This window comes from Liolophura sinensis, chromosome 13 (assembly GCF_032854445.1).
Source record: "Liolophura sinensis isolate JHLJ2023 chromosome 13, CUHK_Ljap_v2, whole genome shotgun sequence".
NCBI lineage: Eukaryota > Metazoa > Mollusca > Polyplacophora > Chitonida > Chitonidae > Liolophura > Liolophura sinensis.
The window spans coordinates 3,776,621-3,798,483 of record NC_088307.1 but is presented as its reverse complement, the minus strand read 5'-3'; the positions used below and the strand labels follow the sequence as shown (position 1 = coordinate 3,798,483).

Sequence of the window (21,863 nt, the reverse complement as noted above, 5' to 3'; positions counted from 1 at the left end):
AAGATAATGCGTTGTGGGCTGTTAAAAAAAACAAAAAAACACTTAAATCCAAATGCGATTGATTGATGATTTACCAGAGAGGCATATACGTGTCTAAATATCATACTATTTGTCTGTATAATGAATGAAAAAAAAAAAATCAAAAGTATTCTCACAGGTTTCGGCGAGGATCGAACTCGCGACCTTCTGCGTGTGAAGCAGACGTGATAACCACTACACCACGAAACCGTGCCACATCAACTCAGGCTTATTTGCAATAGTAATGAATACCACCTGAAAACGTGTTAATTATTTGTAACAAAAGACTTTTTCATTTTTCGTCCCGGTACATTAATAATAAAGAATAATTGTTGTTGAATACATAACTGCTCCAATGTAAACTAGGCCTAGGACGAAGAAACAGAAATGGATCTTCGAATCTACACCTCGACTTTGAAGTATTTTAAATACTACACCTGACTTATGCTACTTGTATAGTGCTATCAAGAGATCGCATACCATTGTGTTGTAACACTAAGGGAGTTTGATATTGTCACGGTGTCTGTGCTGTTGACCACGATATCTAGGATACGAATGATGACAAACCAAAGCCAGTGCGCGAATGTCTAATACAAGGGACGTAACCCATTAAAAAATTGGTTCTTATAATAGTTACTTCCCTTGACAGTCTTCGAAACGTGACCGAGGAAAACATCACGAGGTTTTACAATGTAAAAATGGTTCTTTGATCGACGCTTTCGACGATGGCATTCCTCAGTTTGAGACAGCTCGGTATGGTTTGCTCTTTTTGGCGTTAGCTTTCGTAGATTTGACAGAATAAAGTACGTGTGTAGTCGTTTCAATTGTACCACACGTGAGAAATATGCTACGATTATTGGGTGCATAGTTTTCGTAAACTTTTTGTTTGTCAGAAATAATGACAATTTCGAGGTGAAAACTAAGAATACAAATTGTTTGGGGAATTTTTTGTTAAGCTATGATGAATGAGAATGGTTTTGTGAGATTTTTGTGAATAAGTACTTAAGGTATAACACAAACTATATTAGTAAAATCACTACCGATAGGCCTACTTAGAAAACTGATCAGTTTGTAAGACTTTCAGGAACAGAACGGAATCAACAGCTGATTTTATTTGTTTGATTGTTGTTTTAAACTCTAGCACAAGATTGCCCTGAAATTAAGTTTGGCAAACATGTTGTTCAGTTTAGGATGGCCACAAACCAAAATAAGATGCGATCCATTTGAAAAGCTTATGAAGTTGCTATAGCAGTTTGTCACGTCTTGAAGACAAATTACTAGTCAAATATGTTATCACATCCTTAAGTTTGCAGAACCATTAACACATGGTCCTAGAAGTCTGCTGATTTATCGCAAGCACAACATCCCATCGGTTATTTTCAATGCCGTATTCTCCCGAGATTCTTTGGTAATGCTCAAAGCAATGCGCTGTATCACCAGCTGCGATATAGCTTTTACATCTATGAAAATTGTATCTTCTGACCACTACCCACATTTTGCTTGTCACAAAATGGACTAAAAATATAAACTAGTTATCGAGTTGGCAAATAAAATGAAGATAGAGAGTGATGGGAAGCTAGCAGTTATTAGGAAGCCTTCTGTGCTCTGTTGTCTCAGAGCAGTTGCTTATTAGCAGCAGTTGGATTTGAACTCTCATTTTCAAGTACAGTGTTAAAAACACAGCAACCATTCTGCCTGTATAGAACTGAGATCTGTCACTTTTACTTTACAGGTCGAGCTGTAGAGAGTGTGTCCTGTAGAGTGACCTCCCCTTGGTTACGTTTTTGTGTTAGACAGCAGTCTGGAGCTCCTGCATCAGCCAATCAGGTTCTGACAAATGGTTGGTAAACTTTTTTTAGTCAACTTGGACCTGATTACACAAAGCTGATTGAACTTGGATCAAAATTAGAAATTTGATTTTTTTTTTTTCAAACATGACATTTTTGATCTTGAAATTGAGTATGAACATAGCATACCTGTTGAAATTTCAACTTTTTGGGCCATGTACTCCACATTTTATTGAACATTTGAATGTTAACTTTTATCCAAAAAATGCACCATGAAATTCACTTATTTTTTTTTTTTTTTTTTTAATTAGTGTTTTACACCGTACTCAAGAATATTTCACTTATACGACGGCGGCCAGCATTATGGTGGGTGGAAACCGGGCACAGCCACGACCATCCGCAGGTTGCTGACAGACCTTCCCACTTACGGCCGGAGATGAAATTCACTTAGTATCTTTATCTTACCAAGATCAACTTGAATTGCCGATGGCTCAGCTGGTCGAGCATTCGCTTCGGGGGCGTTTTTCCAGGGTCATTCCTGGGGCGGGTCAAACCTAAGACCTTAAAAAAGTGAAGTTGTAGTTTCCTTGCTTGGCATTCAGCTTTAAGGGGATAGTGCAACGATTGGTTGACCCGTATTAGTATAATGGCTCAGGTCGGGCGGCTTACTTGCCTTCGGTAAGTCGTCTCAGTGAAGCAGCACTAGATAAAAGAGCAGTGAATATTCATCCTGTAACAAGGAGACACATTACAAATACCTGCACTCTGAGGGCTCCTTCATCGTCATATGACTGAAAACTTGTTAAGTATGACCTTAAACCCTGAGCACTCACTCACTATTTACATCGTATGCAGCTGCAGATGTCATGGGTTTCCCCCGGGCTCTGCCCTGTTTCCAACAACCATAATGCTGGCCACCGTTGTATAAGTGAAATATTCTTGAGTGATTGCGTTAAATACTGATCAAATAAATAAATAAATTAAATTGTACAATTTGTGGAACAAAAATTAGTCAAAACATATCTGGCTGTTATTAAGTTACAGATATTTAACAAATAAAAATTTGTAATGTATTTGATGACAGTGATTTTTATTTTCTGGGATTAGATGAATCTTTAGGAAGTGTTCATGCTCTGTTGGATCCGGACTACTTTGGAGTGCGTAAACTAGTCCGTCTGAAGGATATGTATGAAGCCAGAGTTCACTGGGGTCACAAGGAAGGAGTTCGGAACCCCTACATGGCACCGTATATCTTCGGCTGCCGGCTGGGTGTGGACTTAATAGACCTAGAGCAAAGCGTGCCATTACTCCAGGACGCGCTAAATTTCACAGCGCACATCGCCTACCAGGGAGGTATCATCTTGTTCATCAGCCGTAACAAACAGAACATGCCATTAGTGGAGAGAACAGCCAAGGAGGCTGGCGAGTACGTCCACTGTCGCTACTGGAGTGGAGGTGTTTTCACCAATGCCAATATTCAGTTCGGATCAGTCACACGCCTGCCCGATCTGTGCATCTTCATCAACACCTTGAACAATGTGTTCATGCAGAACATTGCTGTGAGAGACTCCGCTAAAATGCTGATCCCCACAGTAGGGATCGTGGACACGAACTGCGATCCCCGCCTCATCACTTACCCTGTCCCCGGTAACGACGACACACCCACCGCTGTCGAGTATTACTGTGGACTTTTTGCCAAGGCGATACGGCGGGGAAAAGACAAGCAGAAGGCAGATAACCTGAAGACGTGATATCAGTTACCTGGTCGGACGTGAAAACTTGAAAATTAGTTTGTTGAAAATGGACTTGTACTGCATATAGAGCCAAGCTTTCACAGTATGACACTGTACAAGAAAAATGTCCTCCCAGAGCACCACATGGTTTCAGATCTTGTGGTACTGAATAGCAGTCATGTGGCATGGAGCACTCATGTGGCACGGAGCACATAAGCGGGCGCACATTACCACATGACCGTAAAGCTTTTGTGGTGTAGAATAGCAGCTGCATGGTACTTTGTGGCAACCCTGTGGTACTGTGTGGCTATTCCGGCGTACTGCAGTATACTAAGTAGCCGTTGCATTTAATCATACATACCGCCACTAGAACCGTGCAGCTACCACAAAGAACTGTACATACCACGACTGTACAAAAAACGTCTAGCTGCTTTTCTGTATCACATGGTTCATCATAAAGCTATACAGTACACTCAACCCTGCTGCCATTAACTGTGAGGTACCGACAGTGCTGTGTGACAGTTAATGTAAAAGAAAGCTAAAATATGAAGTAAGGTTTAACATACAGACAACTGAAAACTATGCATAAAAACACTTTCATTTGTTTTTTTTAAGAGTGTTGAAAGGCATTCAGATATTTGAATAATATGGTGGGCTTTATGAGCCATACTGACAATATCCAGGAACTCTGACGTCACATCACCTTGTTTTTTCCTGATTTCACCAGAAGGCAGGAATTTTTGGAAACAGTATTTCAGTAAAACTTTTACTAATAGGTAAAAAGAATTATTCCAACATTCAGTGGCCTGATTGGAGTTGAATAAACTTCCTGTGACGTCAGAGTTCATAACATCTGATAGTATGGTCCATAAAACCCACCTTAGAATTCAAATGTTTGAGCACCTTTAACTCTTTTCACAAAAATCTACAAATATTAATGAAAGTGTATTTATGCGTAGTTTTAAATGATCTATTTTGTGATACCTTTTTCAAATTTCAGAGGTCATTTCCTTTAAATTTTTGGACCTGCCTTAGCGATATCTCACAGTTGCAGAAGTTTGCTGCTTGAACATGTTTCCTCACACATGGAATCGACAAGGAGAGACGGTGAACTTGCATGTTAGGCAGTGACAGCAAGTGCCTAGTTGATTGCTCCTAACTGATATAATAGGCCATCAGGTTAGTTGTCGGTAACCTGACTGACTGTCCATAAAAGGACATAAAAGTGAAATTCTGTAACCTTTTCGCATGTTTATTCAGTCATAATTTGCACTGAAAGTTGCTCTTTTAAAGTTGAGCTTTTTTTCAAATTTTTTTAAATAATAAAATAAGAATAAAAAGAAAAAATATGTCCTCACTGCTTGACCCTTTCTTTTCATATAGCTTAGAGTAGTGTTACCTACAACAAACAATTGTTTAGGGATGGCCTTAACTTTGATTGTCATGGATCAGTATGTCATTATAGCTCTGGGTTGTCTTGCGCAAAGCCGGTTAAGGTTATGATCATGTGACCACCGTGGTGGTGTTTTGTGTACAGTGCTGGTTGCCATAGTTTCAAGTGGGCTCTTGTTGTGGCCAGTAAACGAAACATACATCAGCGTGGATATGTACCTGTAATAGCTAGAGTAATGTGTTCTCAAGCAATTAACTCCTGGTCCTGGGATCACAGAGCCTCTTAGATTTAAGTAAGTCAAAAGCTGAAATCACTTTAAAATTGTTATTTCCTATGTAACAAGGTAAAACTACTGCTTGACAACCAAAATTATGGGTAAGTTATTGTATAACAAGTTTCAGCGAAAATACAGGAAAGGAACACACTAAATTTAGGGATTATATTTTGAGTCATGTCTAAGAACACTTTGTGATCATGGGGCCACAAAGTTTGATATGTGAATGAATAGTGTATTAGTCTGGCCTTTGCGGAGGAAATGAGTGTTCAATGTATAGTATAGTGCTTTGTATTTTTATGGTTTATTGAGTGTAAATATATATATTATGTTTGACATTTACAAACAGTTCCACTTCTGTTGTTTCATTTTTTGATGCTTCTATGAGGCTCTTTCTGTTACTATCCATTAGTATGAATAGAACTCTTCTCAGATATTGAAACAGTGGAGTTTCAGACTTGTCTTTAACTGGTGTGTGAGGATTCATTTTGAACAGCTGAAGGAGTAGAGTACACTAGCTACCTCCAATTCTGACTGGTTTGTAACAGGCATGAAGTGTTCCTCTTTACAGTTGAAGACATAGAGTACTCTGGCTTCCTCCAATTCTGATCTGTTTGTAACAGGCATGAGGGGTTCCTCTTTACAGCTGAAGACATAGAGTACCCTGGCTACCTCCAGTTTTGACTGGTTAGTAACAGGCATGAGGGGTTCCTCTTTACAGCTGAAGAAATGGAGTACTCTGGCTACCTGCAGTTCTGACTGGTTGTAACAGGCATGAGGGGGTTCTCTTTACAGCTGAAGACATAGAACACTCTGGCTACCTCCAGTTCTGACTGGTTAGTAACAGGCATGAGGGATTCCTCTTTACAGCTGAAGACATGGAGTACTCTGGCTACCTCCAGTTCTGACTGGTTAGTAACAGGCATGGGGGGTTCTTCATTACAGCTGAAGAAATGGAGTACTCTGGCTACCTGCAGTTCTGACTGGTTGTAACAGGCATGAGGGGCTTCTCTTTACAGCTGAAGACATAGAGTACTCTGGCTACCTCCAGTTCTGACTGGTTAGTAACAGGCATGAGGGATTCCTCTTTACAGCTGAAGACATGGAGTACTCTGGCTACCTCCAGTTCTGACTGGTTAGTAACAGGCATGAGGGATTCCTCTTTACAGCTGAAGACATAGAGTACTCTGGCTACCTGCAGTCCTGACTGGTTAGTAACAGGCATGGGGGATTCCTCTTTACAGCTGAAGACATAGAGTACTCTGGTTACCTGCAATTCTGACTGGTTGTAACAGGCATGAGGGGCTCCTCTTTACAGCTGAAGACATAGAGTACCCTGGCTACCTCCAGTTCTGACTGGTTAGTAACAGGCATGAGGGATTCCGCTTTATAGCTGAAGACATGGCATACTCTGGCTACCTCCAGTTCTGACTGGTTTGTAACAGGCATGAGGGATTCCTCTTTACAGCTGAAGACATAGAGTACCCTGGCTACCTGCAGCTCTGACTGGTTGTAACAGGCATGAGGGCTCCTCTTTACAGCTGAAGACATAGAGTACCCTGGCTACCTGCAGCTCTGACTGGTTAGTAACAGGCATGAGGGATTCCTCTTTACAGCTGAAGACATGGCATACTCTGGCTACCTCCAGTTCTGACTGGTTTGTAACAGGCATGAGGGGTTCCTCTATGAACAGCTGAAGACATGGAGTACTCTGGCTACCTGCAGTTCTGACTGGTTTGTAACAGGCATGAGGGATTCCTCTTTACAGCTGAAGACATGGCATACTCTGGCTACCTCCAGTTCTGACTGGTTTGTAACAGGCATGAGGGGTTCCTCTATGAACAGCTGAAGACATGGAGTACTCTGGCTACCTGCAGTTCTGACTGGTTTGTAACAGGCATGAGGGATTCCGCTTTATAGCTGAAAACATGGAGTACTCCGGCTACCTGCAGTTCTGACTGGTTTGTAACAGGCATGAGGGATTCCTCTATGAACAGCTGAAGACATGGAGTACTTTGGCTACCTCCAGTTCTGACTGGTTTGTAACAGACACTGGGATTCCTCTAGGAACAGCTAAAGACATGGAGAACTCTAGCTACTTGCAGTTCCAACCTGTTTGTAAGAGACATGAGGGATTCCTCTTTGCAACTGAAGACATAGAATACTCTGGCTACCTCCAGTTCCGACTGGTTTGTAACAGGCGTGAGGGGTTCCTCTTTACAGCTGAAGACATTGAGTACTCTGGCTACCTCCAGTTCTGACTGGTTTGTAACAGGCATGAGGGATTCCGCTTTACAGCTGAAGACATTGAGTACTCTGGCTACCTCCAGTTCTGACTGGTTAGTAACAGGCATGAGGGATTCCTCTATGAACAGCTGAAGACACAGAGTACTCTGGCTACCTGCAGCTCTGACTGGTTTGTATAAGGCATGAGGGGTTCCTCTATGAACAGCTGAAGACATAGAGTACTCTGGCTACCTCCAGTTCTGATTGGTTTGTAACAGGCATGAGGGATTCCTCTATGAACAGTTGAAGACATAGAGTACTCTGGCTACCTCCAGTTCTGACTGGTTTGTAACAGGCATGAGGGGTTCCTCTTTACAGCTGAAGACATTGAGTACTCTGGCTACCTCCAGTTCTGACTGGTTAGTAACAGGCATGAGGGGTTCCTTTTTACAGCTGAAGACATTGAGTACTCTGGCTACCTCCAGTTCTGACTGGTTAGTAACAGGCATGAGGGGTTCCTCTTTACAGCTAGACATAGAGTACTCTGGCTACCTCCAATTCTGACTGGTTTGTAACAGGCATGAGGGATTCCTCTTTACAGCTGAAGACATAGAGTACTCTGACTACCTCCAGTTCTGACTGGTTTGTAACAGGCATGAGGGGTTCCTCTTTACAGCTGAAGACATTGAGTACTCTGGCTACCTCCAGTTCTGACTGGTTAGTAACAGGCATGAGGGGTTCCTCTTTACAGCTGAAGACATTGAGTACTCTGGCTACCTCCAGTTCTGACTGGTTAGTAACAGGCATGAGGGGTTCCTCTTTACAGCTAAAGACATAGAGTACTCTGGCTACCTCCAATTCTGACTGGTTTGTAACAGGCATGAGGGGTTCCTCTTTACAGCTGAAGACATTGAGTACTCTGGCTACCTCCAGTTCTGACTGGTTAGTAACAGGCATGAGGGGTTCCTCTTTACAGCTGAAGACATTGAGTACTCTGGCTACCTCCAGTTCTGACTGGTTAGTAACAGGCATGAGGGGTTCCTCTTTACAGCTAAAGACATAGAGTACTCTGGCTACCTGCAGTTCTGACTGGTTTGTAACAGGCATGAGGGATTCCGCTTTATAGCTGAAAACATGGAGTACTCCGGCTACCTGCAGTTCTGACTGGTTTGTAACAGGCATGAGGGATTCCTCTATGAACAGCTGAAGACATGGAGTACTTTGGCTACCTCCAGTTCTGACTGGTTTGTAACAGACACTGGGATTCCTCTAGGAACATCTAAAGACATGGAGAACTCTAGCTACTTGCAGTTCCAACCTGTTTGTAAGAGACATGAGGGATTCCTCTTTGCAACTGAAGACATAGAATACTCTGGCTACCTCCAGTTCCGACTGGTTTGTAACAGGCATGAGGGGTTCCTCTTTACAGCTGAAGACATTGAGTACTCTGGCTACCTCCAGTTCTGACTGGTTTGTAACAGGCATGAGGGATTCCGCTTTACAGCTGAAGACATTGAGTACTCTGGCTACCTCCAGTTCTGACTGGTTAGTAACAGGCATGAGGGATTCCTCTATGAACAGCTGAAGACACAGAGTACTCTGGCTACCTGCAGTTCTGACTGGTTTGTAACAGGCATGAGGGGTTCCTCTATGAACAGCTGAAGACATAGAGTACTCTGGCTACCTCCAGTTCTGATTGGTTTGTAACAGGCATGAGGGATTCCTCTATGAACAGTTGAAGACATAGAGTACTCTGGCTACCTCCAGTTCTGACTGGTTTGTAACAGGCATGAGGGGTTCCTCTTTACAGCTGAAGACATTGAGTACTCTGGCTACCTCCAGTTCTGACTGGTTAGTAACAGGCATGAGGGGTTCCTCTTTACAGCTGAAGACATTGAGTACTCTGGCTACCTCCAGTTCTGACTGGTTAGTAACAGGCATGAGGGGTTCCTCTTTACAGCTAAAGACATAGAGTACTCTGGCTACCTCCAATTCTGACTGGTTTGTAACAGGCATGAGGGATTCCTCTTTACAGCTGAAGACATAGAGTACTCTGACTACCTCCAGTTCTGACTGGTTAGTAACGGACATGAAGGATTCCTCTTTACAGCTGAAGACATAAAGTACTCTGGCTACATCCAGTTCTGACTGGTTAGTAACAGGCATGAGGGATTCCTCTATGAATAGCTGAAGACACAGAGTACTCTGGCTACCTCCATTTCTGACTAGTTTGTAACAGGCATGAGGGATTCCTCTATGAACAGCTGAAGACATGGAGTACTCTGGCTACCTGCCGTTCTGACTGGTTTGTAACAGGCATGAGGGATTCCTCTATGAACAGCTGAAGACATAGAGTACTCTGGCTAACTCCAGTTCTGACTGGTTAGTAACAGGCATGAGGGATTTCTTTTTACAGCTGAAGACATGGAGTACTCTGGCTACTTCCAGTTCTGACTGGTTTGTAACAGGCATGAGGGGTTCCTCTATGAACACCTGAAGACACAGAGTACTCTGGCTACCTGCAGTTCTGACTGGTTAGTAACAGGCATGAGGGGTTCCTCTATGAACAGCTGAAGACATAGAGTACTCTGGCTACCTCCAGTTCTGACTGGTTTGTAACAGGCATGAGGGATTCCTCTATGAACAGCTGAAGACATAGAGTACTCTGGCTACCTCCAGTTCTGACTGGTTTGTAACAGGCATGAGGGGTTCCTCTATGAACAGCTGAAGACATAGAGTACTCTGGCTACCTCCAGTTCTGACTGGTTTGTAACAGGCATGAGGGATTCCTCTATGAACAGCTGAAGACACAGAGTACTCTGGCTACCTGCAGTTCTGACTGGTTTGTAACAGGCATGAGGGGTTCCTCTATGAACAGCTGAAGACATAGAGTACTCTGGCTACCTCCAGTTCTGATTGGTTTGTAACAGGCATGAGGGATTCCTCTATGAACAGTTGAAGACATAGAGTACTCTGGCTACCTCCAGTTCTGACTGGTTTGTAACAGGCATGAGGGGTTCCTCTATGAACAGGTGAAGACACAGAGTACTTCAGCTACCTCCAGTTCTGACTGGTTTGTAACAGGCATAAGGGATTCCTCTTTACAGCTGAAGACATAGAGTACTCTGACTACCTCCAGTTCTGACTGGTTAGTAACAGGCAGGAGGGGTTCCTTTATGAACAGCTGAAGACATAGAGTACTCTGGCTGCCTGCAGTTCTAACCTGTTTGTAACAGGCATGAGGGGTTCCTCCATGAACAGATGAAGACATGGAGTACTCTAGTTACAAGTACTTTTTAAGGTCTTTGGTATAACCTGACCCAGGTTTGATCTCAGGTCAGGAAATCTCACAACTTCGTGTCAGACATCATAACCATTGGGCCACCCAAGCAGTCTAAAAGGATTAGTCCAGTGAGTTCCACCATAAGAATTGGAACACATCTTGCAAGCTTTTCCTCTGGGAGATGTTTGCCAGACCTAGTGGAGCTCCATAAATGAAGAAAATTGAATAAATAAGTCATTTCAGGATTTAACTTAAAATTGTAATTCAAATTAAGCCGTAAGTGGAAAGGTCTACCAGCAACCTGTGGATGGTCATGGGTTTCCCCCGGGCATTGCCCGGTTTCCTCCCACCATAATGCTGGCTGCCGTCATATAAGTAAAATATACTCGAGTACAGCGTAAAACACCAATTAAATAAATCAAATAAATTTGTTTTATTAAGATGATATAAGTTTTGAACTTCAGCTCAAGATGACTTTGTGATACAGGCCTCAGATATGTGCACAAATGATATACTGGTTGAGTGGTGAGCATTCAGGAGACAACACAATGATTGGGGCCATGTTTTAAGGAAGTAATGTGAGGCCTTGGGCCATACCAAGTATAATTGTATAATTGATTGATTGATTGATTGATTTATTTATTTATCTGATTGGTGTTTTACGCTGTACTCAAGAATATTTTACTTATATAACGGCAGCCAGCATTATGGTGGAAGGAAACCGGGCAGAGCCTGCAGGAAACCCACAACCATCCGCAGGTTGATGACAGACCTTTCCACTTATGGCGAGGAGAGGAAGCCAGCATGAGTTTGACTTGAACTCACAGCGACCGAATTTTATCATTGACAGGCAGAATAAATCTGTTTTCAATGTTGAAGGAGGAAGGTCTGCCAACAACCTTCAGATGGTTGCATAATGCTAGTTGTGGTAGTGTAAATGAAATATTCTTGAGTATGGCATAAAACACCAATGAAATAAATAGATAAATAAATCAATGTTACAGGAGGGTATAAATTAGAAAAATAAACTTTGAAAAATCATCTGATTTGTGGAAAGTGTGGACTTAGATCGGCAATTTTTCCACTTGAAGACATATTTACATGACTGGAAAGCTTTAGAAAAGAGGAAGATCAGAAAAAATCAAGATTCCCCCCCCCCCCCCCCAAAAATGTCTTTTCAGTTTTCAGATATTTGTTGCTCAGTTTCCTTTCACAATGGTGCTGGCTGCTGTCATATAACAGTTTTCGCCTGATGACAAATTTTAGCAGTGACGCGCATCTCCTATATGTGGTGACCGGCCCCGATAGCACGGCTGGTAGATCGTCCGCTTCGGGAACGGCAGATCCAGGTTCAAGCCTGGGTCAGGTCACACCTAAGACTTTAAAAGAGGAAGTTGTAGCTTCATCACATAGCATTCAGCATTAAGGAGATAGTGCAGCGACTGGTTGACCCATATCAGTATAATGGCTCAGGTGGGGTGGCTTACTTGCCTTCGCAAAGTTGTCTCAGTGAAGCAGCACTAGATAAAAGAATGGTGGAAATCCGTCCTGCAACAAGGAGGCACGTTACATGCACTCTAAGAATTTCTTCGTCGTAATAGGACTGAAAAATTAAGTAGGACGTTAAACCCCAAGCACCCACCCACCCTATATGTCAATGATCATGGTAAGTGAAATATTCTGGAGTACGGCGTATAATACCAACCAAATAAATAAATAGACTATATATGACCAAAACAATATTCGAAGTACCATATCACAACTAAAACTTTTTCACTTACTCATTTTGTGTATGACAGCAGTCAAGTTTATAGGTGGAGGAAACCAGAGAGCCTGGAGTAAACCACCGGCCTTTACTACGTACCTGACAAACCTGCTCACTTAAAGCTACAGATGAAACTGGGCCTCTGTGGCTGAGGTGGTTAGCATGCCAGCATGGCACAATGACCCAGGAGCTCATCAATACAGTCGCTGTGAGTTTGTCCAGATCATGCTCGCTTCCTCTTTGGCTGTACATGGGAAGGTCTGCCAGCAACCTGCAGATGGTCATGGCTATCCATAACCCCCAGGAGCCAGCTTTAAATAAAGTATAAGTTCAGCTCATGCTGGCTTCCAGTCCGGCCATACGCGGTAAGGTCTGTCGGCTACCTACAGATGGTCATGGGTTTTCCCCACGGCTCTGCCCGGTTTCCTCCCACCATAATGTTGGCCATCGTTGTATAAGTGAAATATTCTTGAGAATGACAGAAAACATAAATCAAATAACTACATAAAACAAAACAATGAAACGCCAAGAGCTGGATTTGATCATGATAGTCACAGTGACCCAGCATTTGAACAGTCTGTAAAGAAAACATCCTGCAAAACCAACAAATTCTATTCAATAAAAATAATATATAATTTACACATGTATAACGGCCCAAATCACATGTCATATATATATATAGAGTGTAGATAAAAAAACCTATTACAACAGCCAAATATAACTGGTAGGCAGCACAAGGATTTACCACATCCACAGCAGTAACTAAACACAATCAGTCAATGATCTTAGAGTACAGATACTTTAGAACTTCTTTAGATACTTTAGAAATGGCTTCTTAGCAGCTACAGTTGATACAAGGTTAGATAACTCCCAGCTAACAGTAAAAATAACTGTGCATATGGACCTGGAAATCTGCATATATACCTGTACATGTATATATGCAATGTTTTCGCCAAAAAGGGAGGAGACCAACAATAAATTCTACTTTGGTCACACATGAAGTTAGAGACATGCTGTTCACAATTACAAATACTATCACTACAGAATGGTGGGAGGAGACCAACAATAAATTCTACTTTGGTCACACATGAAGTTAAAGACATGCTGTTCACAATTACAAATACTGTCACTACAGAATGGTGGGAGGAGACCAACAATAAATTCAACTTCGTTCACACATGAAGTTAGAGACATGCTGTTCACAATTACAAATACTGTCACTACAGAATGGTGGGAGGAGACCAACAATAAATTCTACTTTGGTCACACATGAAGTTAGAGACATGCTGTTCACAATTACAAATACTGTCACTACAGAATGGTGGGAGGAGACCAACAATAAATTCTACTTTGGTCACACATGAAGTTAGAGACATGCTGTTCACAATTACAAATACTGTCACTACAGAATGGTGGGAGGAGACCAACAATAAATTCTACTTTGGTCACACATGAAGTTAGAGACATGCTGTTCACAATTACAAATACTGTCACTACAGAATGGTGGGAGGAGACTAACAATAAATTCTACTTTGGTCACACATGAGGTTAAAGACATGCTGTTCACAATTACAAATACTGTCACTACAGAACCATTCTGGATCTCCTTTATCAGTCATTGAAGATTCAGATTAATTAAGCTGTTAAACATCAAACCAAAAACACATAATAATAATAACGCAAGAAAGAAAATGGAAAACCCACTATCTTTATATTTTTATGATTTTCATGTTTTTTCAAGGCTCTCCCATCATGTCAATGTCTTCAACAGGAAGCACTGCTGAGATAGCTAGACCACATTTCTCACAAAGTGATTTGTCAAGTTTACATTTATTTTTATAACCTCTGACAACATTGAAAAAAAAAAATCCCAAAGTTTTAATTTGTGTGACATTCACTATTACTGTAACACAAGTGCTACAGTGACACATATTTTTGGCATGTTTGGACATTTGCATCAGAGGTTAAGAATCGTATATCATATGCATTCCAAAATAGTTCAATGTTAAATCACAGTCTGATTTGAGCAGCAACCATGACAAATGCAGTTTGAGGGAATTTGGTGTATGTACAATCGTTTTTAGTTTGTATCACATATGTGCATCAAATATTTGTAAGAATGTCACAAACTGATACCATATCACATCCAGAGTTACATCGCACATGGACAGTTATATTTTTACTGTACCACAGTGTATCAATGATCTAAAACTATCTTTGTATCAAGCTGGTTTGTTTAAAATATATGCAAAAACTATCATGCACAAAACACAGATTTGCATATCAAAGGTCAAGAAAACTCTTCCTATAACATGTCCTGTGGTATATCAATCTAGGCAGGTGTACATGAACTGACAACTGAATCACATGTCTAAAAGGTTTGTTTTATCATAATAAAAAGAACATATGTAAGTAATATTATCACTCATATGGAAGGAAAAGGAAATCTTTCTGTATTATCAGGTTTGAAGATAAAGCACACAGTTATTGGTTTTAATGTCATGAGGATGGCTGGTGGCAATTTTGTCCCCTCTACACAGTCCCTTGGATCCTGCCATCTGTGGTAAGTGAGGTCTTCCAGCGGGACAGCTGGGGCTTCCCATCATTAGGAGCAGAACCAGTCACATGGCCTGAGTGGACCCTCGGTAAGGGATAAAACGCATGGACCGTGGCTTCTCGTGCCTTGAGGTGGGCAACGCGTGACTTTGCCTCCAGGATGCGCTCATTGGCGTCCTGAAGAATTCTGGTGTCCAGCGTCGCACGCATCATGGCAGACTCCGTTTGTCTCATTAGCTGGCGATGCTCCAGGTATTTTTTAACTGTATCACGCTGAGATTTTTCAAGGGTTTTATGGCCCTGTACTGTGTCCTGCTTGGACCGTTTTTTGTCATCCACCAGTGTCTGCCTGTCATGGCGCATCAGAGCATTGCTAACAGATGTGTGCTGATGAGTGAAGTCTGAAATAAAATTCCGATCAGCTTTTTGGTGTTTGGCAGCTTCACCAGACTTGTTTCTAGATTCGTTTCTTTTTTCTAAATATTGTATACGATGAAGTTCTCGTCGCTCTAAAGAATCAATAATCTTGAGCTTGTCCCTCTCACGTTCTTTAAGCGTTGCGTTGCGCTTGTCTTCACGGTACAGACGAATTCTTTGCTTCGCTCTATCCCGCTCCTCCTTCATGCTGATTATGTACTCCATTTTGGCTGTGGCACGCTCGGAACGGTTGCGATCTTTATAGGCCTGCTGCACTGCAAACATGCATGACATGCTCATTGTTCCGTGCACTCTCGCAAACAAACGCTGATCGTCAGTCACACGCTTTTGCGGCAGAAGGCGTGGTTTAGGTTTGGCCATCAATTTATGGTGATGTTCAACCTCTGCATGGCGGATGTCGCGGCCAGCGTCACGACGTGACAGCATCATCTCTGTCGTTGGATCAAGGACAAGGAGGTGTGGCTTAAAACCCTTTAGGCGAAACTGTGTCAGTGGCAGTTCATCATCTAACACATTCTCTGCTGGGATGCAAACCTCCGGAGATGTTTTGACGACGGGACCGAAAAACTGCTTCACATCTTTGACTCTCTGGGTTTTCTCTTTGGGTTTTTGTGGTTTTGGTGTTCTCGTTTTGTGTCTTTTCAGCCTGACTTCCTCCTGGGTTTGTTCAGGTACAACGGACACAGGTGTAAGCGGGGGCTCACCCAAGGCTTGGAGAGTGTTTGATTCTAGTTTGGATAAGTCAATCAGTAGCTTATTTTTCCTGAAGCTCTGCATAATTTTGTTGTCATAAGGATCAAACAACACATCCGTAGGGATGGAATCCTGAAGGAAAACATATGTTTTACGGCTAGTTTATTAATTCTTTTCTTCTTATCACTTACTGGTTATCAGTGAAGGAAAACAAACACACCCTAATTCTTCTACCTTTTCGCATCTTTAAAGGGAACTTTAAATGCAATTTACTGATATTCTTCAAGCTTTTTGCATGATTGCAAGGTGTTTATTCAAGTATATACTGAAGGCATTATTCTGTGTAAACTTCACGTTTTGTGAAACCCTGAATCCAACCAATGTAATTTTGTCTGCAAAAGATACTTTAAAATGTGTATAAATACCACCGAAAGTTGAGCTTTCATATGCGAAAGAAGAACTTTCATATGCAAAAGAAGAACTTTCATATGTGAAAGAAGAACTTTCATATGTGAAAGAAGAACTTTCATATGTGAAAGAAGAACTTTCATATTCAAAAAAGTTGAGGAATTAAGGTATCCCCCTTAATGGTTTGATCATGGTGTGATTTATGTTTTGCTGGGTTTGCCAACATCAGGGCTTCACAGAAAATATTATTTTCTTAATCTAGATACAGAAATATCCTCAGAATAGGCTTAAAACAACAACAGGTAAACATGTGAAGAGGTTGAAGAAATAGGGTAGGCTAGGAAAAACCATGGTTACATGCCAAGTAAGATTTATTTCCTGACATACACATAAAGCTGCAACAGATAACAAAACGTACATGTATTTGACCCATGTCAAACGCCATTTCACCTACTTTATTTCACCCAAAGTTAAGCATATTTCAAGTGACATATTTTCTTGATTCTCATTGATTCCTCCACCATATGGCACCACTTAAGAAACCACTTAAGAAGTCTTTTGTAAAACCTTATCATTAATTTGTCAGAAAAGCTTTAGTCTTGGGATTAATAAAGTATCATTTAATGGTCTTATCGTGCTTCTGAATGTGCCTGTTTTCATACCAAACTCAAGGTGAAGACCAGCATATGACATTCTGTCAGTCTTACAGCTGGAGGAACAAACCACCCACATCATGTAGTGAGGGAGAGAATTAAGCTTTGTCAGAAAGAAACAAAAACCTTCTCTCTGGCATGATGCTGTTGTTTTCACTGAATCAAAGAAATAATAAACACATTTGCCACGGTACAGGGAAACTATGAGTACAACAGAAAACCAAAATAAAAGAAATAATAAAATTCATTATAGACTTAAGTGTGTGTTAATGTTGTACTCACCAGTATTTGTTGTCTGCACGATGACAGTGGGGTCACAGAGCCATTAACACTGGAGGCTTGGCCCCTTTGCTTCAGGTACTGATCAAAGTCTAGCGGTGTTACCTCGATGCTGTGGTCTGTTGGTATGGTAATACCCACCGTGGGGGAGTTCGGGGGAGGGGGCTCATGAAATTGTCCTTCGTCCAAGTATGAAGGCGACTTGCGTGGAAAGTACATCCTAGAACAACAACACCGGAGTTGATATAACAATACACCTAATTTCAAAATCTAAAAATCTGTACAAATATGGAAAATGACCTTAAAAGTTTTTGACCATGACTAGGTGGAGCATTTTGTCTCAGTCTGAGAGTTCTGTTGATCTCACATATACAGAATATTGTATCAATCTGTACCTCTCCATCGATCCATGAAAATATTATGCCGAATTTACTGTGCAGACATTTGAGATGTAGAGTTATATCTGTACCGTGAATGAAGGTTTGACAAGTATTTCCTCGCTAAAAAGCCTCGGATGTATCTCTGAATGATCAACACTGGGGACTGATGAGCCTGGATTGTGTTTAGGTGTGCCAATACACCAAACAGACTCCCTCTCTCATCACAGTACGTGGAATTCTGAGAAATATAACAAGAAATCTCATTGGTTAATAGAGAACAATGACTACACATCTCGCAAACACAGTGCCCTTCCCAACAGAGAAATGAAACAAGAAATCCCATTGGTTAGAGAAAGGCGACAACACATCAAACACACTGACCTTTCCATCTGAGAAAATGAAATAGGTGTACTGGTCAAAAAATGACGACAACAAGACCTGCCGAATGCTTCTCGGTATGTGAGTAATGTAACAAGGATTGTCACCGGTAACAGATTGATGATAGCAAATCAATCACTGCTCCTATCATCTGATAACTGTAATGAGAGTGTCCATTTGGGTTAAAGACTGATGACAGCTAGCCAATCATTGCTCCTCTCATCTCAAGGGTACCTATTGGTTAAAGACTGATGACAGAAAGCCAATCACAGCTCCACTCATCCAAGAAATGTAACAAGGTTGACCATTATCTAAAGACTGATGGCAGCAAGCCAATCACATCTCCACTCATCTAGGAATTATGACCAGGATGCTCAATGTTTAATGAATTTTGACTAATGAAGTCACAAATTAGATGAAAATGTGCAACGAAATGACTGACCTGTGGAGTAAGAGGACACAGCTCTATCCGTAATGCCGGGTGCATCGCTGTAAACTTAACACGAAATTCTGCATCCTCAATAATCTCCTCATCGGAAATGACGAAGCGATCCAGGGCCTTTAGACTCAATATACTGTTGACCACGTGATGACGGTAGTTCTTCTTCAGGCTGACGGGGGTGTTGTACATAGTCAGTGCTAGCAGGTTGGGGCAAGCTGCCAAGCTGTTCAAGATTTCTAACTGCCCCAGGGGGTTGTCATGGAGATGTAAGAACTGAAGTTTTTTCATGCTTGACCAAAACGCCACTCCAGGAATTGATGTTATCTGTGAAAAATGAGAGTATCATGAATAATATGATAATTGGCAAATCCATCATTAAAACTGGTCCAGTTGTGCAGATTAGCAGCATGAGCTGCCCTGAAACTGTCAAATGTGTTTTCTTCAACAGGGGAGACTAACAGGCATTTAACGTATTTAACAAACTACAACAATATGTTTGTCATGAAACGAACCTGATTGCTGTGGAGATCCAATTTGACCAACTGACGACAGGCAGCCAGGGCATCAAACTTGTCCAGAAAGTTACTATGGAGAATGCAGATCTGCAGATTTGTACAGAATGATATGTCCCCGAGCGTCCTTAGGCGGAGGTTTGTCAGTTTGACAAGAGCCATCCTTGACAGCTTGTCGGCATTAGGTACTGTCACCTTTGTCTGTACAAAGGTGAACTTCTGAGGCACTTGCTCGGTGACGCTCGCACATTTGTCCACGAGGTAACTCTCTGTGGGATTGAGGAAGTAACCATGCTGCTCTGCCTGTAAACAAAAAAAGTAAAGTATTACTGTAGAGTGAAATGTATGTATGTATGTATGTATGTATGTATGTATGTATGTATGTATGTATGCTTGGGATTTTACTTCACACTATTTTTAGTCATATAATGAATCTTCACGTGGCAAGGTGAGTCCATGCTACCAAATGAACACAATGCTACCAAATGAACACAAATATATAGCAGTAAAATCTGCTCAGCCGGGGGACTCCGTGGCTCAGTTTGGTTAGCACACTAGTGCAGCGTAATGACCCAGGTGCCTCTCACCAATGCGGTGGCGGTGAGTTCAAGTCCAGCTCATACCGGCTTCCTCTCCGGCCATATGTGGGAAGGCCTGGCAGCAACCTGCGGATGGTCATGGGTTTCCCCCGGGCTCTGCCCAGTTTGCACCCATCATAATGCTGGCCGCCGTCATATAAGTGAAATATTCTTGAGTGTGGTGTAAAACACCAATCAAATAAATAAATAAATTTGCTGAGCCCCTAGGCTGCATATTCCATGCAGCTTTAGGTGTATATTTCGACAAACTTTATAAATTTCCCTCTGACACGTTCAGAGATATGGAAGTTACCATTCAATAAAATTCATTAAACTGTTGAAAGTACAGATTTGGAGAGGCCAAGAAAGGCACATGTAACAGTCACAATGATCAGCTCTGCAAAAGCAGATGAATTTTCTTTGAACAGGTCATACATACATCAGTGACAAAAACAATGATAGTTATGCACATTATAAAGTTGATTAATATGGAAATTAATGCCAAGGTAGACCATGGCAGTACTCCTTAGGGCCTATCTGGTTATTTCAGATTTATTTAATACACTAGCTAAATTCACTCTTTTAAAGATTACTTTTCTTACATGGACACTAATTCTTCAACCTTTTCAACTGCCTCTGAGACCAATATTTTCAAACATTCTGAGAGAACTATTGGGTAGAGAGATAATTTGCACAGTTTTATGAACTACATCTTTTAATGACACAAACAAATCATTTTTAGCTTTATTTTCATAATAATTGTATGCATAAGTTTCACTGAAAAAGGTGATTTAGTGGTTGAAAAGGTTGAAGATTTACACATATGTAGACGTATAGCAGGCAAATTATATTTTGTTGAGCTCCACAAATAAACACAAACTAATGTATTCAAAATACTTTGACAGTCATATTACATTTATATTCCACTAGTTATAAAAATGGCAAACCCTGTCCTCAGTCAAGCAGTTAGCTTTTATTCATTATTATACATCAATAAAAAGAAACAATTTTAAATTTGTAATTGAAATAAACGACAGTAACCTGTTTAATGATTTCCTTTTCTTGTTGCTTTCTGTATCTCTGGGCAGAGCTTGTCTTTTTTGTCTTGGGGGCTTCTTGGAGTCGTGAGAACTTGGACCAGTCCAATATGCTCACCATCTTGTCTCGAGGGGTGTCGGCTTATGCTCTCAGATATAATACATCAGGTTACTCTGCCACTGGCTTCATATTTCTCCCACCACTATCTGCTAACAAAATAAAAGTTACAGGAGACAAAATGTTCTTGAGTCTTAAACGAGTCTAAATGAGGAATATCTGGATACACCACGGTCATGGCAGCTCAACTCACTGTCAGAGACCAATAATGTTGTCCCAGTGGTGGGGAATGGGTAGCGGCCTGAATAGCCACTCCACTTCCCTCTAGCTGGTAAATTTTGTAATGATAATCTAACTAAGCAGCCATGAATATGATGTGTCCAGATATTCCTCAATCAACAGTCAGTGTACTCGGTCTACCTGAGAGATGCCTAAAGTACACTACATAGGCCTATACAATCTATCCCACCTCGAAGTCGGGAGACCTGGGATAAAACCAGTGTCGGGTCATACCAAAGACTAAAAAGGGTACTTGCTGATGACTCGCTTGGAGCTCAGCACTGAGAGGTTAGAGCAAGGAAACAGGACTGGTTGGCATTGTGTCAGTATAATGTACATCACTTGGTGGGGTGTCACGTCTGATATCTTCGGCATTATATTTCAGTGGTGGCAGCGCTTTTAAAATGTAAGATATGACACTGACAATGAGACAAATGATCAAATTAACACGAACACCGACGGGTGGCAAAATCACCGGTAATGAAAATCGGAGTACAAATCAGCGGCCAAACTTCATTTTCAAAAATTTTGTACTTAATGAAACCAGAAACGTTGTATAATGTTCTCTTTGTTTAGTTTATTATTGCAATCAGTTTGCGATTTACAAACCTGGAAAGTAACTGGAGTGTCCTAAATGTCAACCCATGTCCTGCAATCAACGTCAAACTTCCGCCGCCATACTGTCAACGTTGC

General features: G+C 41.4%; 2 protein-coding genes and 1 non-coding gene across 3 annotated transcripts; 1 reads left to right on the top strand and 2 right to left on the bottom strand.

Moving 5' to 3' along the window:
* Positions 1–155: 155 nt before the first annotated feature.
* Trnav-cac (transfer RNA valine (anticodon CAC)) lies at positions 156–228 on the bottom strand. The gene has a single exon. It is a non-coding gene; the product is annotated as a tRNA-Val (tRNA).
* Positions 229–664: 436 nt separating this feature from the next.
* On the top strand, positions 665–3,932 carry LOC135480513 (small ribosomal subunit protein uS2m-like). The gene is made up of 3 exons (XM_064760360.1): positions 665–771; positions 1,751–1,858; positions 2,913–3,932. Exons 1-3 carry the CDS (start codon positions 744–746, stop codon positions 3,554–3,556), a joined length of 780 nt encoding a protein of 259 aa, XP_064616430.1. The 5' UTR covers positions 665–743; the 3' UTR covers positions 3,557–3,932.
* Positions 3,933–13,478: 9,546 nt separating this feature from the next.
* On the bottom strand, positions 13,479–21,854 carry LOC135480341 (uncharacterized). The gene is made up of 7 exons (XM_064760168.1): positions 21,780–21,854; positions 20,838–21,040; positions 19,219–19,521; positions 18,707–19,030; positions 17,976–18,124; positions 17,510–17,726; positions 13,479–16,298 (listed from the first exon to the last, which is right to left on the bottom strand). Exons 2-7 carry the CDS (start codon positions 20,952–20,954, stop codon positions 15,012–15,014), a joined length of 2,397 nt encoding a protein of 798 aa, XP_064616238.1. The 5' UTR covers positions 20,955–21,040; positions 21,780–21,854; the 3' UTR covers positions 13,479–15,011.
* Positions 21,855–21,863: the final 9 nt, after the last annotated feature.

Coding starts and splice junctions, on each gene's coding strand:
- LOC135480513 (XM_064760360.1), top strand. CDS start 744: ATGGCATTCCTCAGTTTGAGACAGCTCG. Junction 772..1,750: donor CCTCAGTTTGAGACAGCTCG/GTATGGTTTGCT, acceptor TTTACTTTACAG/GTCGAGCTGTAGAGAGTGTG. Junction 1,859..2,912: donor CAATCAGGTTCTGACAAATG/GTTGGTAAACTT, acceptor TTCTGGGATTAG/ATGAATCTTTAGGAAGTGTT.
- LOC135480341 (XM_064760168.1), bottom strand. CDS start 20,954: ATGGTGAGCATATTGGACTGGTCCAAGTTCTCACGACTCCAAGAAGCC. Junction 19,522..20,837: donor AAAAGGAAATCATTAAACAG/GTTACTGTCGTT, acceptor TTTTGTTTACAG/GCAGAGCAGCATGGTTACTT. Junction 18,125..18,706: donor TGTGTCCTCTTACTCCACAG/GTCAGTCATTTC, acceptor TATATTTCTCAG/AATTCCACGTACTGTGATGA.